The following is a 13,702-nucleotide window of genomic DNA, read 5'->3' on the forward strand; positions in this document are numbered from 1 at the left end:
TGCAGTTTTGAGTTTATTTAGATGAGCTCTCACACTAGATTTTACAAGCTGGTGAACACTGGCAAATTATTTCTCCCACAGTACTATAACCACACATTCCCAAAACAGTATAAATATATGGTTTAACATTAATACACACCACCATTTTATCAATTACATAACAAATTATCAAGTATCCAAATATTAAGTTACGCAGGTCAAAAGGCATACAAAATATTACAGAGGTCTGCCAAATTCATGGCAGAAACTCAAGAAAAAACAAAACAAAATCACTTCTAACAAAGCAATAGTTGGTAAACAACTTTCAAGAAGTACAATAAAAGAAATTACAAGATCTTCAGAAATGTATGATTAAGAGTGTTCAGCTACAATAAAGCATTTCTACATTAAAAAATTATTTACTAAAGTAAAGGGCATATTCTATACTTCCTGCACAAGACAAAAGGCAACATTTTACTAGAAATATTTATTAGTCCCCTCTCATCCTTTCACAGGCCCTCTGCTAAGTTGCACATTTAGTGCCAATATTTATTTAACTGTAAGGCTTTTTTGTCTGGAGACATTAAAGACTTGTGTGCTTCTGTACAGCGTGAAGGATTATTTTCTATGAGTTAACCAGACAATGGAGGTGAATGTAGGTGAATGAAGAGGGTTAATTAACAAAAGTCTAGGGTACCAGAAGTAATTGACAGTTAATCGTGTGCAAATCCTGATACTCATTCTAGTGTGATTGTGAGAGACAAAATATAGTGAATAGGCAGATTATTCTATGAAGCCCTATCCACAAAACAGAAGACAGCTGCTAATAGAGCAATGGTCCAGATAGCTGTAGTTACTAAGAACTACACTGTGGTATACAGAAATAGTGTGCTGGGCTTTTGGCACCTAATCTCTACACATGTCATGGTAGATTTGACTACTGGGACTGCGATGAAAAAAAAACACCCTGAAATGCATGATTAAGGATAGTTTAATGATACAAATTACTAATAAGACATTTTGAAAGGCCAAGTATATTTCATGTTCTAAAAAAGATCATAATCACCATAATCTAAACGAAGTTGCTCTCCTGCCAACATTGTGGCCTACACCTATAGAAGCTTCATGTAACTTGGTTTAAGACATACATGTAGTTTTTCATGTAACCTGCCCAATTATAGATTTCTTCTTCTACTTCCAAAGCCAGAAACATAGGCAGCTTGGTTTTTACTGAATACAACAGTTGTTACGGTGACCATTTGAATCTTTAAAACGCAGTCGCATTTTCGGACGATATTTCTCCAAATAGAGAAGCTGCTTGCTGTTAAAGGCTCCACGGCGCTTCCTACAAAACATTCAAATATTGAACATGTTAATTATGAGTGCTGAAAGTAACACTACTTCACTTGTGACCAAGTATCATATGCTCAAGATAGGTTTTGTTTCTTTATAAGAGCCCTAGCAAGGACAGAATCCCCACCCTCATTGAAAAACAAGTTTTCACTTTGTACTGAAAGCCTGCCTTCTGTCATTCATCTGAACTTTAAGAATGCTCTTCCAAGGACCTGCGCTTGCTGAATGAAGTGAGCCAAGCAACTGCCAGGGAGAGAGTCTTTCCAGTAGTACCCAGTTATGGAATAGCCTTTCCAAGGAGGCATGCCAAGTTGCCATCTTTGCAATCTTCTGTGGCACCAGGTAAATACTTCACTCAGGCTTTAAAAATAATTTAGGTAATCTGAGACTCTTTGAACTATTTTTAAATGGGGTGTGTGTGTAGAGTTCTGTTTTGTTATTTATGTTAACTTCTCTTGCCTTTAATGGCTTTGTTTTACTGTTTTTTTCAGCTGTTCACTAATTTGTTATAGAGATACATACAGATGTACAAGTCACACCTACAATTCCACTTCTAGTGTAGCTTCAGCCTTCGCATTTCTTCTTTTTGCCTTCTCTTGTACAATCCACTATTAGACTAGGACTTTAAAATCTCTCCTGGCACTAGCCGATTTGCAGGGACACAGCATTCATACAGTGGAAGAGGGGCTAAAGAAGTATTAAAAATAGCCAGATGCTTAGGCCTTGTGCTGCATGTGGTCCTAGCAACAAAAAGCAACACTTTTTGAAGTATGGAATTCAAGATTTTCCTAACTGTCATTGGCAGGTATGTACAAGGCAGATGCTTAATACTTACTGTCTTATGAACTGCACTGCATCCTCATACTTCATTCCACATTCAATGAGTGCAAGGGCAACTAATACAGGTGCTCTGGTGGAGGGGAAAGAACACAAGTTGCAGAATGTTTCCTAATAGTCATTTTCTCCCATTTTGTAGACCCAAACAACTATTTTATAGTACACTTATACTTTTGCCCTGCAAAAATCTGATGGATATAGTGAATTTTATTAATTACATATGCAAACTGTATATTACCCAAAATCATAAACTGGCACTTGAGGAACACAAAAGCTGCCATTCACTGTTACAAATACTGATCTCCTTGCTCAGATTAGTGCAAATTTACAGGTTCCCTGTTAACACTCTGTTCAAGAGCTAATTCACTAGATATATGGGCTGCAATCTCTCATTAGTCAAAGCTTCATTGATTTGAAAAGACAATAATACACATACAGCTGTAACTTGCTACAAGCCATTCCCCACCTCGGTAAGACTAGCTAATGGAATCGGTGTTTGGTAGAGAAGTCAGAGCAGATAGCATTTTGGAGTTCTGTTTACCTTCCAAGACCAGCAACACAGTGTACAGCAATGCAACAACCAGGCTCTTCACGGAATTTAACTTTTAGGAGGTTTAGCCAATCATCAACAATCTGGATAGATGGTGGTGCTCCGTCATCAAAGGGCCAATCCTGGAATGCATGAAGTGAATAATTTCTTACCTAAACTTCCACATATCCTAGAATAGTACTTCTTAATTTGTCTTACAGTTAGCAAATCACTGCCTGATTTGCGTTTCTTCTCTCGCTTTAAAACATCGATAGAAATCTGAAGGCCAGATTACCACAACCTGCATTATTTCCCCCTCCATGTTCACTCACTTGCACCATAGAAATTAAAAAATCCTATGGCTAATGTTATCTTTTTAATAAGCTACTCACCAAAACCTGAATGCCTTCTTTCTCTACTGGAGCAGTATCATAAGTGGCTTCACACACTCTTACTACTGTAGTAACTCCATACTTCTTAAGTTCCTAAGGGGAGAGAGTGATACATATCTTAATGATACCGTGTTGATGTTCATGCCCAGACTATTGCAATTTTGTGAACAATTTCAAATACAGAGGCTGTTCAGAAGACCTATAATTATTGCTTTTCACCTCTTCAAGCAGCACTACTTAACAAATATCTAAAAAGACCTGAAGTATAGCAGAGGAATTCAAGTGGGCAGGACTATCTTTAAGAACAGAAGAACCACCTGCTGGATGAGGCCACAGGTCCATCTAGTCTAACATCATGTTCTCACAGTGGCCGACCAGATGCCCATAAGCAGGACCTGAGCTCAAGAGCACTCTCTTCTCTTGAAGTTTCCAGCAAGTGGTATTCACGTATTACCTCTGAAAGTAGAGCTCTATCCACTTGATCATTCTGGTTGCACTCTTCTGCCCTGTAACATTAGTTTAACACTTAACCTAAATGCAGCTTTGAGGAATTCTTGAACATGCAACTACTATGCAATAAAGAAATCTGTATTGGGAATGACTGAATGGTGGTGTAAAAGAAATACAGTGGTGCCTCGCAAGATGAAAAGAATCCGTTCCGCGATTCTCTTCGTCTAGTGGTTTTTTCGTCTTGCGAAGCAAGCCCATTGACGGCTTAGCGGATTAGCGCTATTAGCGGCTTTTAGCGGCTTATCGGCTTAGAAAAGGGGGGGGGAAACCCCGCAGGAACTCGCAAGACATTTTCGTCTTGCGAAGCAAGCCCATAGGAAATTCGTTTTGCGAAGCACCTCCAAAACGGAAAACTCTTTCGTCTAGCGAGTTTTCCGTCTTGCGGGGCACCACTGTAAGGTTAAATTAACTCTTAACAGACCATCATGTTGGTAGTCAAGGCAAATTTCAGTAATACTGTCTAAGGCAAATTTCAGTAATACTGCTATATCAAACTTTTCAACATTACAAAAATTAATATAAGCCTCCCACTCAAGAACCCTTACCTCTATGAACTTGTTTAAGGTTGCATTGGTTGGATTGTGAGTGATAAGGAATCTCATATTCTTGTAAGTGATTTCCACAGGAGCTGGGCGGTTCATTCGGGCCATGTTAATTTAGTTAAAACGTCCAACAAGACCAATACTATTTTAAAAAAACAAAAAACCTAACAGAATTGATTGGGAGAAACCGAAGTCTACTCCACTAAAAGCCACTTGAAGTTTTCCGTGCTGACAAGCATGAAGTTGGGAGCAATGGGAAATGAAATGAACCTCCTAAACAAGAAGCAGCAATTCTTCAATCCTGTAATACTGAGGCAAAGAGAAAGGCAGTGCAGCAAGGCTACCCCATCCAGGTCTGAACTCCTTTGTAAAATGCTCTGCCAATTTCAACTCAACACGTCTTAATCTGGTAACCACTCTTAAGGGGGCTTCTTGGTGGAGTAGTAATCAATTTCTATAGTTCACTTGTCTGCATAGAGGCCGTGCTGTGCCTGGCAGTAGTCCCCACTGCCCTTCAGAAACTCCATAAATGTGTGACCAAGAACACCACAGAACTGCTGCAAAGAGAGAGAAAAAGAAGAGCACATTTGTCAGTGACTGAGCAGGTATCTTTACAAATAGCTTATTCTTGGGTAAAGGTAACATAAAGGAATGAACCACCAATATTGAGAATGTCCTTAATTTAGACCAGGCATAGGCAAACTACAGCCCTCCAGATGTTTGAGACTACAATTACCATCACCCCTAGCTAACAGGACCAATGGTCAGGGATGATGGGAATTGTAGTCCCAAACATCTGGAGGGCTGGGGTTTGCCTATGTCTGATTTAGACAAACTTGTTTCTTCTAAAATAAGAAAACCTACTTTACTGTATTGAAGATATTTTGATAATGCTTGCAATTCCTCAGGTTAATTTAAAAACAGCATTCAGGAAGACTGACAGCTCTCTCTGTCTCCCAAGAGGTGGCAAACTCAAGTGATTAGTATCAAGAACAGACCTTTGTTCTGGATCACTTTCCATTCTGCAGAAGGTGCAGGAAGTTTTCCTTCCAAGCTTAAAGAGTGTAGAGATCTAAAGATGCCTGTCACATGGCCTCCCAAATGAAACCCTGTTTATTACAACATGTATACATTACACAAATTCTAAATGACTTGGAGGCAACATTTGTGGTGTTTTATGATAGTCATCCATTTAGCCCTATGGTAACCCACAACCCCACAGATAACCAGAGACCTGAACTCTGGTCACTGTAGCCCCAGGTGAGCATTACACTGGCTATTTAAGACAGGAACAATCCTTAACAGGTTATAGTTCCTTTGCATAGGAGAAGGCAGCTGCTGTATAGCATTTGCCGAGTTTTCAGAGAAGGGAGGAGGTGAGTGAAACAGGATGGATGACCATCCCGTGAAATATTATTTGTAAGAGTGGCATTAATAAGGATTAAAAACAAAACAAAATCCAAACTGGAATGTGATATGCAACCTACTTTTCTAAATAAAACCAGCATTAAACCTGACTCAAACTTAATTCAGAAGACAGTTATTAAAATGATGAAGTGCTTAATAAAGGAAAAATGCCAATGAACTCAATTCACTTAGGTTGGGAATCAGCAGCTTGTATCAAGAGTTTGGATGCTGAAGGAGGACACTTCAATAATACATATTTAATGGCAAGAAAAGCACTAGATGGTGCATCTACTAATGAGAACCCTCTCTTCGGGGTCCTGCCTATGGGTCTTAAAGGGCTTATCAAAATCACTGGTTTTCATGCTTAGAAGCAAGCCACCTACAGGAATTTCAGTGTGATTATAACACTGTTCATGATACAACTGTTACCATTCAAGGGCCACTGGCAGTTAAGCCAGTAAATGGTCAAGTTCCAAGTAGCCTCCTCGTTCAAGATGAGGAAAGCAGTTTTACTAAAGCAATATTCATTACTGGGAGAATTACTGAATTTTTCAGTGTATAACACAGCCCTTATTTTGGGGGACTCAAATTTACGAAAATAGGGGAAGGTGACCCCAGTGTATAAGACAACCCCCTTTTTAAACATTATTTTAGAGGGGGAAACCTAGTCTTATACAAGGAAAAGTATGGTAAATATTTCCTGCAACAACTACAATTATAGCACAGAGGTTGAAATCAAAGAACTCCAAGTAAACAAGTTTTCCCACAGCAGAAACACACAATGGGATGGTTAACCAGGGATTGCAAGTTAGCAGCATACTGCTGTGGAGAGAAACGAGGCATGCTTCAAGGCATACTGTACTTTTCCGTGTATAAGACTAGGGTTTTTTGCTTTAAAATAATGTTAAAAAGGGGGTAGTCTTATACACGGGGGAAATCTCCCCCACCCATTTTCTTAATTTTGAGTCCCCAAAATTAGGGGACATCTTATACATGGGGTGTGTGTGTGTTATACATGGAAAAAAACGGTAATCTGATTGCTTCATGTAAGTTTTTACGGAAGTTTTAAAGCTTGATTAAATTTAGCAAGTTCCATTAACACATGCATCTAAAGAATTATAAGCTATACAGGTCACTCACAACATACACAATTTCAACTTTACATGGTTGAAGGCCATTCGGTTGAAATCACAAAAATTAAACACAAGAACTCGCAAAAAACCTCCCAGACTCCTGTAAGCAAGGCAGAGAACATTAAAATTCTCCGCCTTGCTTTGTGGGGGGAATGGGGGGATACCCGTATGGCATATTAGCTGTGGAAGGTAAGATTGCTTGTGAGGGTGGTTCAAGTATACACGTTGTTGCATATACAGCAGTATGCACCATCTGTAAATGGGTGCAAACTCAGTTTAAATACAAGGAGTCCTGCCAAATGCCGCAGCTGAAGTGTAAGAACAGAGGTCTGGCAAGTTTAGGGGAGGGGCTTATTCAGCCAATGTTTGGCTACATACCCATTGCTTGTTGGTAATTTAACATTAAAAATGATAAACCAGATGTGATCTGGATTCTATAGATACAAGGAAGAGGATAGCAAGCAGGGGGCATTTGAAGTTGAAATCACTAGATGAGAATCAATTAGGACTGATAGATCCAAGAGCTATGGAGAAAAGAAATGGAATGGCCATTTTACAGTTTACACAGGGCCAGTGCAATTATTACTGAGGAAAGGCCATGTAACAGCATTAGTGAATACATTCAACCAGAGTGACATTCCACTAGCACAGCTGGAACACCATGCAGGTAATCCTGCAGTCTCTACACAATTACAATCAGTGTGATAGTGGACAGTGGACTTTAAAACCAAAACCAACTATGATCCTAACCCACAATTTACTAAAAAGCTGATCTTCAGTCAGCCAATAAACTCTGAGCCAAATATGCCTCACGAGTTTGTTATGAGGACAAGATAGGTTTGTGCTACTTTTCTACCATACTACCGCAGCTGAAATTCTGAATCAAAATTGTTCAACAAATATATAGTAGCTTCCTTAACCTGGTGCCCTTCAGAGATTGTTGAACTATAACATCCCTGATCATGCTGGTAGAAGCCAATGCAAGTTATACTCCAGCAACATCTGGAGGGCACTGTATTGGGGAAGGATGCTTTAGACTGCTTCATTTTCAAACTGTATTTTATTCATGAAGTGTGATTATTTCCCCCACACACCCATTTAATAAAACAGTTGTAATAAGACACCAATGCCTCCATTTACTTATTTTTGCCAGAACAATAACTACCCTATAATACTACCATGTCAATTCTGAGCCACAAGGTAGGGCTTATCTGAAAGGAGGCAGGGTGAAGGGAGTGCAGATAAAGAATTTAATATGACCCAACACCAAATAAATATTTAGCTGCCCCCAAGCAGCTGCACCCACAGATGCACTTAAAGATAACTCTTTTTCAGACCAAGGCAGCTGAGTTGTCATTGGTTATAGTAACAAACCCAAGAGCAGCATTGAATTCTCATCAGTATGCCAACTTTATTTTGATGAAACTCAAGAATGGTAAGTTTCCAAGTATCATGAAACTTCTCAAACACTGCATTTTACGTAGGAAAAAAAAAGACACTACATTTTTAAAAATACTGCCAAGCCTGAGATATTTCTACAACAGAAGAGTAAATAATCTGCACATGAGCTGCCCATCATCTAACACCGTCCAAATCACATTCTTGGCTTTGGACTATACAGAGAGACACAGAAAGGAATCTTTCCGAATAAGATACTCATATTGATAAGTTAATCCAAGAGATTAAATTTTGTCTTCTCTAGTAATGCCATCTACAGGCAATTCTCAACTCACAGAGCAAAATTTATACACTTTGACGTACTGTGTGCTTGAAAACTTTATGTTCTGATATGGGGTGTGGATCTAGAACTAGTACAGTCTGCTTCTGTGTTTTAATTTGAACATCTTGCTACTTACATATTTTTTCCAAGGAACAAACTGACTCAGATAAGACATATACACTCCTTGGAATCACAGCAATTGTGAAACACCAAAAGTTGTTGCATTCGTCTGTTGAGAAATGATCTTAGAACTGACATTTTCTCCCATCCTGAAATGCTCACTGGCCTGCAATGTTTAGGATCACCAGTTTGATTAAAGACTTAATGAACAAGAAAGGAGATTCCTAATCAGACGGATTGTTTAGCGTTCAGAAAAACTGCAGGAAGCATTCCCCCATTCTCAGATATAGGAAGGAATGGTCCCAAGTTGCTGTTTTTTAAATGGCATCCATGCCTGTCTTCTATGTGTATGCCTCTTGTTTAAGATTTTATTTATTGCATGTGTTGCCACCTCATTACAATGGCTCTCTGGGCAATGTTATGATTGCACACTGTAAGCAATATAAAACAGCCAGTTCATATAATATTGAACATAACAATTAACGATAATGGTAAGATCCAGAGACGCCCAGGGCAGAGTTCTGCACACTGAAGTGTGGGAGCAATGCATTTTTTGCCTACTCCCCAAATATGCTTGAGAGTAGGAGGATCCTCTGGAACAGTATGAGAACCTCCACAGAAGGAACCTCATTGCAGCCAATACAGTCCTTCTGTTCACTGGTAGCTTTGATTCAGCATAAATTCCTGCGCCTTAAATGCAATGGTGAAAGTAGTGCTTCTTGCTGATGATCCTCCCCTTTCCTCTGGAGTTCCTGTCCCAATCTACTCCAGAGGTGGTGTGTGTGTGTGGCTTTAGGTGGTGAGGAGTGCTGCACAAGAGCAAGGGTTAAATCGTTTAAATCACCAGAACCTTCTGTTCATGGAAAGACAGCCCTGGAGACAACCCAGTACTTTTAAATATAAGAACTTCTTAAATGTATAGTTAAGATAAAAGGACAGCACATAAACCTAACAAAACAACTTTTAAAAGACCACTGTAGCAATAGAAGACAAAGAAGAGGAGAGACGAAATTGAAGGCTATGAAGCTAAAATAGAAATTTGACCACAGCAAAATTTATCTATTTATCCTGTAATCTGAGAATTCACTTATTATAGTCAACACGTTTTAAACTTAGTACCAGATCATTCCTCTTTGCACAAGATGCTCTCTTTTCAAGACAAATTAATCTGATCTGGATGACTGGGGAAATGTCAGAACTGAGGGTCGCACAGGTAAGCTCCACTGTGTATCAAAAAGTTATTGCACTATCAGAACATAGTTTCAGCCCACAGTTGTAAATTAATAGTGGTTGTCTCTGACAAGCAAACTGACCACTACAAACAGTTGTCACTGAAACATTGTGGCTTAATTAGTAATTTCATATGTGCCTACCCTGCATGGTATTTGCCTACCTGAACTACATGTTCCAAGTATTATTGCAACAGGGAATCTGTTACAAACAAGTCTGCTCCAAGTCCTACTGTAACTAAAGTTGCTATTTTATTTAGACAAATGACAACAACTTTGGGCTTCGTACAGATTTTTGAAGGTAAAAAAGCTTCTGCCATGTTGCGAAGAGTCCTAAAGTCTTTCAAACTAAATAGCATATGCATTTATTGAACTCAGCCACTTTAGGTTCTTCCTGTTTCCTCCCCACATCCTACACTAGCAACCACACTCAAAGCATCAGGACAAGCAAGTGAGCTGTAGAGCATGACATGGCTGGAAAGCCATTGGAAACTGCCTAGAACCATAGGAAGAAACCAAGATTAGAATGCTAGCCCTGAGAACTGCAGAAAAGTAGCTTGATTAGAAGTGTGTGGGAAGGTGCAAGAAGTAGATGAAATGGGAAAAATGACAAATGACAAGAAGGAGGAATAACAGAAGGAACGTCTGAGGAGGTGGAAGCTCTGGAATTGGGATGGGGCAGGTGCCTAAATCAGTGAGCAGGCATGGTAGCCATTTCATGATACATGAATAACTGCCTCCTCCAGTTAAAAATTCAGGCTATAGCAAAAGACAGCCAGCAGTAGAAACTCCTCCAGACTCAAACGATATTTTAGATTTAAGAACTGTTCAATGTGTCTTTACAAATCCCCACTGATTTTGATCAGGTTCTAATTTCTGCTTACAAAATGAATCTGGATTGATTATGGTACACCCTGTTCCATGAAAAAAGATCATTATCACTGCCTTTAGCCAATTATAGCTTTTACAATTTTTCTTAAGTAGCCAAAACATTTGTATGGAGTCTCAAAAACAATCGAGGAATGTAGACACCTTAACTACAGTAATTCAAAAATTTATTGGTTATTGACTTTAGAAATTACTTTGAAAAATATGCAATCAACCATTTCCCAAGTGTTTAGAAAATAACTTGATTTGGGGGGGGGGGTACCTTCATAAATGGGGGGCTGTTGAAGTCCTCTTAGACTTACAGCACATCATGGCCTCACATAAACAAACTTACCAGGATGTTCCAAATTACAGTAAATACAATCCTGTGACTCAGCCGAATGATTGACTGCCTTGTTAACTCAAAACCTATAAACCACATCACTTTTCTTGACACTTAATATGCTTCTCACATGACACACAAGTGCATGCTTCCTCAGCCCAAGTGACAGGGTCTCCCTAGCAAAGCAGACACGAGGTCGTGTTTCAGACTGTAGCTCTCTTCCCACCCTAGCAACCGACTGCGCAGGAAACCTGGCAAAAAAAATCTTTTTGCCCCGATCGCGTCCTTTTTGCGGTTCCCCCACCTTCTTCCGGCGTGTGACTGCAGCGGGAGCGGGAAGCAGCGTGCTCGTCATCTGCATGCAGACAGCAGAGAGACGGGAAAGCCACGCTGACCCAGCCCCGCCGGATGTCCTCTCCACTCTCCCTTCACCCCCTCCCCGCACGCCCCAGTGGTGAGTCACACTCGGAAGCGCAATAGCCCCGCCGTGGCCAGGTAGCGGCCGGGACATGTCTCGACTTGTTTCCTTTCCTCACCTCAACGAACCGAACCACGCAGCAAGGGGTGGAGAGAAACGCCCCCGCTTCCTTTCCCAGAGTCACGACTCACAGCGAAGCCCATTGATACAATTCGGGTGTGTGTGGTGGGGGGGAATCTGGCGTGCTTCATTCGCGCTGTCTAGGATCGGATGCATGTCTTGGGCAGAGGTAGGCACCAAGGGCGGACTGGCCTTTTCTAACGGAGCTGCAGTCACCCAGAGTATGGGAAGAGGCGGCTAATGACTACTCATTAAGAACTGTCCCAAATCTTTCTGCACGCGGCGTCCCTTCTGAACCCGCTTTAAGACAAGCGGAGGCGTAATCCGAATTGTTGAGGCTGGCGTTTGTAATTGAATACACTTGTTCCCCTATTTTAAACACGCACGATTTCACTAACGTACGTGTGTGTGTTCGTGTTTCTCCCCCACCCGCCACCGGCAATCCTTGCTCTGTTCCCTTGGTTGCATCCTTCGCCTCCCAACTGGCCCGGAAAGGAGCGCGGCGCCGCCCGGCGTAAAAAAAAGGGGGGGCACCGGGCAAACGACACGTCGTCGCGACTGGGTTTAAAGGTCGAGAGACACGCCGCAGAGACAACCCCCGATGGGCCGGGCACGGATGGAAAGGAAGCGGGGGGCACGTGGCGCGCGCGGCAGGGCCATGTAAACCCCCACCCCATGCAGCATGGCGGTGGGGCTTGCAGGCTAACCGACGCCCTCCCCCCTCCGTGCCGACCGCAAACATCGAGGAGATGCTTGCTGCTGCTGCTGCTTCGCTCCCTCCATCCGCGCGGCTCCTACTTCTCCCCCAACCCATCCCGCCACTTCCAGACAGTGGCGACGCCGCCGCCTCCCTCCCGCCCAGACGCCTCCTTCGGAAAGGGCGTCGAAGCCCCCTTCTCTCACTCTATGCCTCCCCTCCATGGCCCAGTCGAGTCAGGATGCGGCCATCTGCCGCCGCCGCCGCCGCTTTCACAGCGACGTGGGGAAAGGAGCCCAGAGAAAGAAGAACAGGTTGAGGGAGCGGCATCCTCCTCCCTTTTCTAGAAGAGAATGGAGGCTTTGTGTGCCGCCGCCGCCGCCGCCTCGCCTGAGAGGACGGCGCCTCAGCTGGGAAAGGGGGGGGGGGGCTTCCACGACATGCCAGCCCGCCTGATGGAAACGCCGTCGCGGCCCAAGGAACAAAGAAACGAACATGGAGGGAGAGAAAGAGCGAAGGGGGAGGGGAGAGAGGGGAAAAACGGTGATTAGAGGCGGCGAGAGGGTCGCCCGTTACTCACAGGAATATGGTTACTCATTGAAGACTGTAGCCTGATCATACAGCCTGGGTGCTGAGGGCGCCACCGCCGAGGGCAGGAGGAGCTGAGCCTGAGGGAAGCGGAGGCGGCCGCGGAGGTGGTGGTGCCGGAGCAGGGCGGCGGCGATGGACCATGCAGGGCAGAGGAGGAGCCGGAGGGGGAGAGAAAGAGAAGGGGAGGGGGAGAGACCGAAGAGGGGGGCGCGCGCGCGGACACGAGGAGGAGGAGGAGCTCCTCTTGCTCTCGCTGCTGCTGCTGCTTCTGGTAGCGGCGGCGGCCGTGTTGCTAACGCGGCTCTGACGGCAGAAAGGAAAAGCGGCAGGGCGTGGGAGGGGCTCGGGGGAGGAGCTGCGGCGGGGCCTCTGCTCGCGCGCTCCTCTGCGCGAGGCAAGCAGAAAAGCGGAGAGGCTGGAGTGGGCGGAGCTGTCTTTAAGCGCCGCCCCGCTCTCCGGCGCGCGCGTGTCATGCGACGCCCCGCCCCGTTCCTCTCCAACCCCCTAACCCGTTGCCTTTACGAAAAGCAGGGGGGTGGGGGGGAGCTCGGAAGCTTTGTCGCGTCACAAACGCCTCCCGCGAGCGGCGGCGCCCGGCCAATCGGAGGCGTCGGAAGGGCGCGCGCGCGGCCATGGTCAGGCGTGTGGCGGTGGGCGGGGATTTCGAAGAGGAGAAGGGAGGAGAAAGGGGCGGGGAAAAGGAAGAGGCTAAAGGCGGAGGGAGCCGGTGAGAACCGGTTTGGTAGAAATCCGGCCTTCGAGGAAGCAAGCGGCGGCCGCGGGCGGGGAAGTGGTGCCAAGCAGAAGGGCGGAGCGAGGCAAGCGCCGGGCCTGATTGGTGTCCTCGCTGCGAGCCTCCCTTGCGCTGTTTGCCTTTGAAAGGCGAGAGCCGGAATTCTTCCGATAAGCGGCTGC

General features: G+C 43.7%; 2 protein-coding genes across 2 annotated transcripts; both read right to left on the minus strand.

Moving 5' to 3' along the window:
• PTP4A1 (protein tyrosine phosphatase 4A1) lies at positions 1-4,285 on the minus strand. Its single transcript, XM_079970591.1, has 5 exons — positions 4,146-4,285; positions 3,091-3,183; positions 2,711-2,841; positions 2,168-2,242; positions 1-1,324 (listed from the first exon to the last, which is right to left on the minus strand). The coding sequence occupies exons 1-5, from the start codon at positions 4,248-4,250 to the stop codon at positions 1,207-1,209; spliced, it is 522 nt and encodes a 173-aa protein (XP_079826717.1). The 5' UTR covers positions 4,251-4,285; the 3' UTR covers positions 1-1,206.
• Positions 4,286-4,547: 262 nt separating this feature from the next.
• Positions 4,548-13,262, minus strand: LOC307212938 (uncharacterized protein). Its single transcript, XM_079970605.1, has 2 exons — positions 12,777-13,262; positions 4,548-4,699 (listed from the first exon to the last, which is right to left on the minus strand). The coding sequence occupies exons 1-2, from the start codon at positions 12,813-12,815 to the stop codon at positions 4,604-4,606; spliced, it is 135 nt and encodes a 44-aa protein (XP_079826731.1). The 5' UTR covers positions 12,816-13,262; the 3' UTR covers positions 4,548-4,603.
• Between the last annotated feature and the right edge of the window lie 440 nt (positions 13,263-13,702).

This window comes from Podarcis cretensis (genome assembly GCF_951804945.1).
Source record: "Podarcis cretensis genome assembly, chromosome: 3".
Taxonomy (NCBI): domain Eukaryota; kingdom Metazoa; phylum Chordata; class Lepidosauria; order Squamata; family Lacertidae; genus Podarcis; species Podarcis cretensis.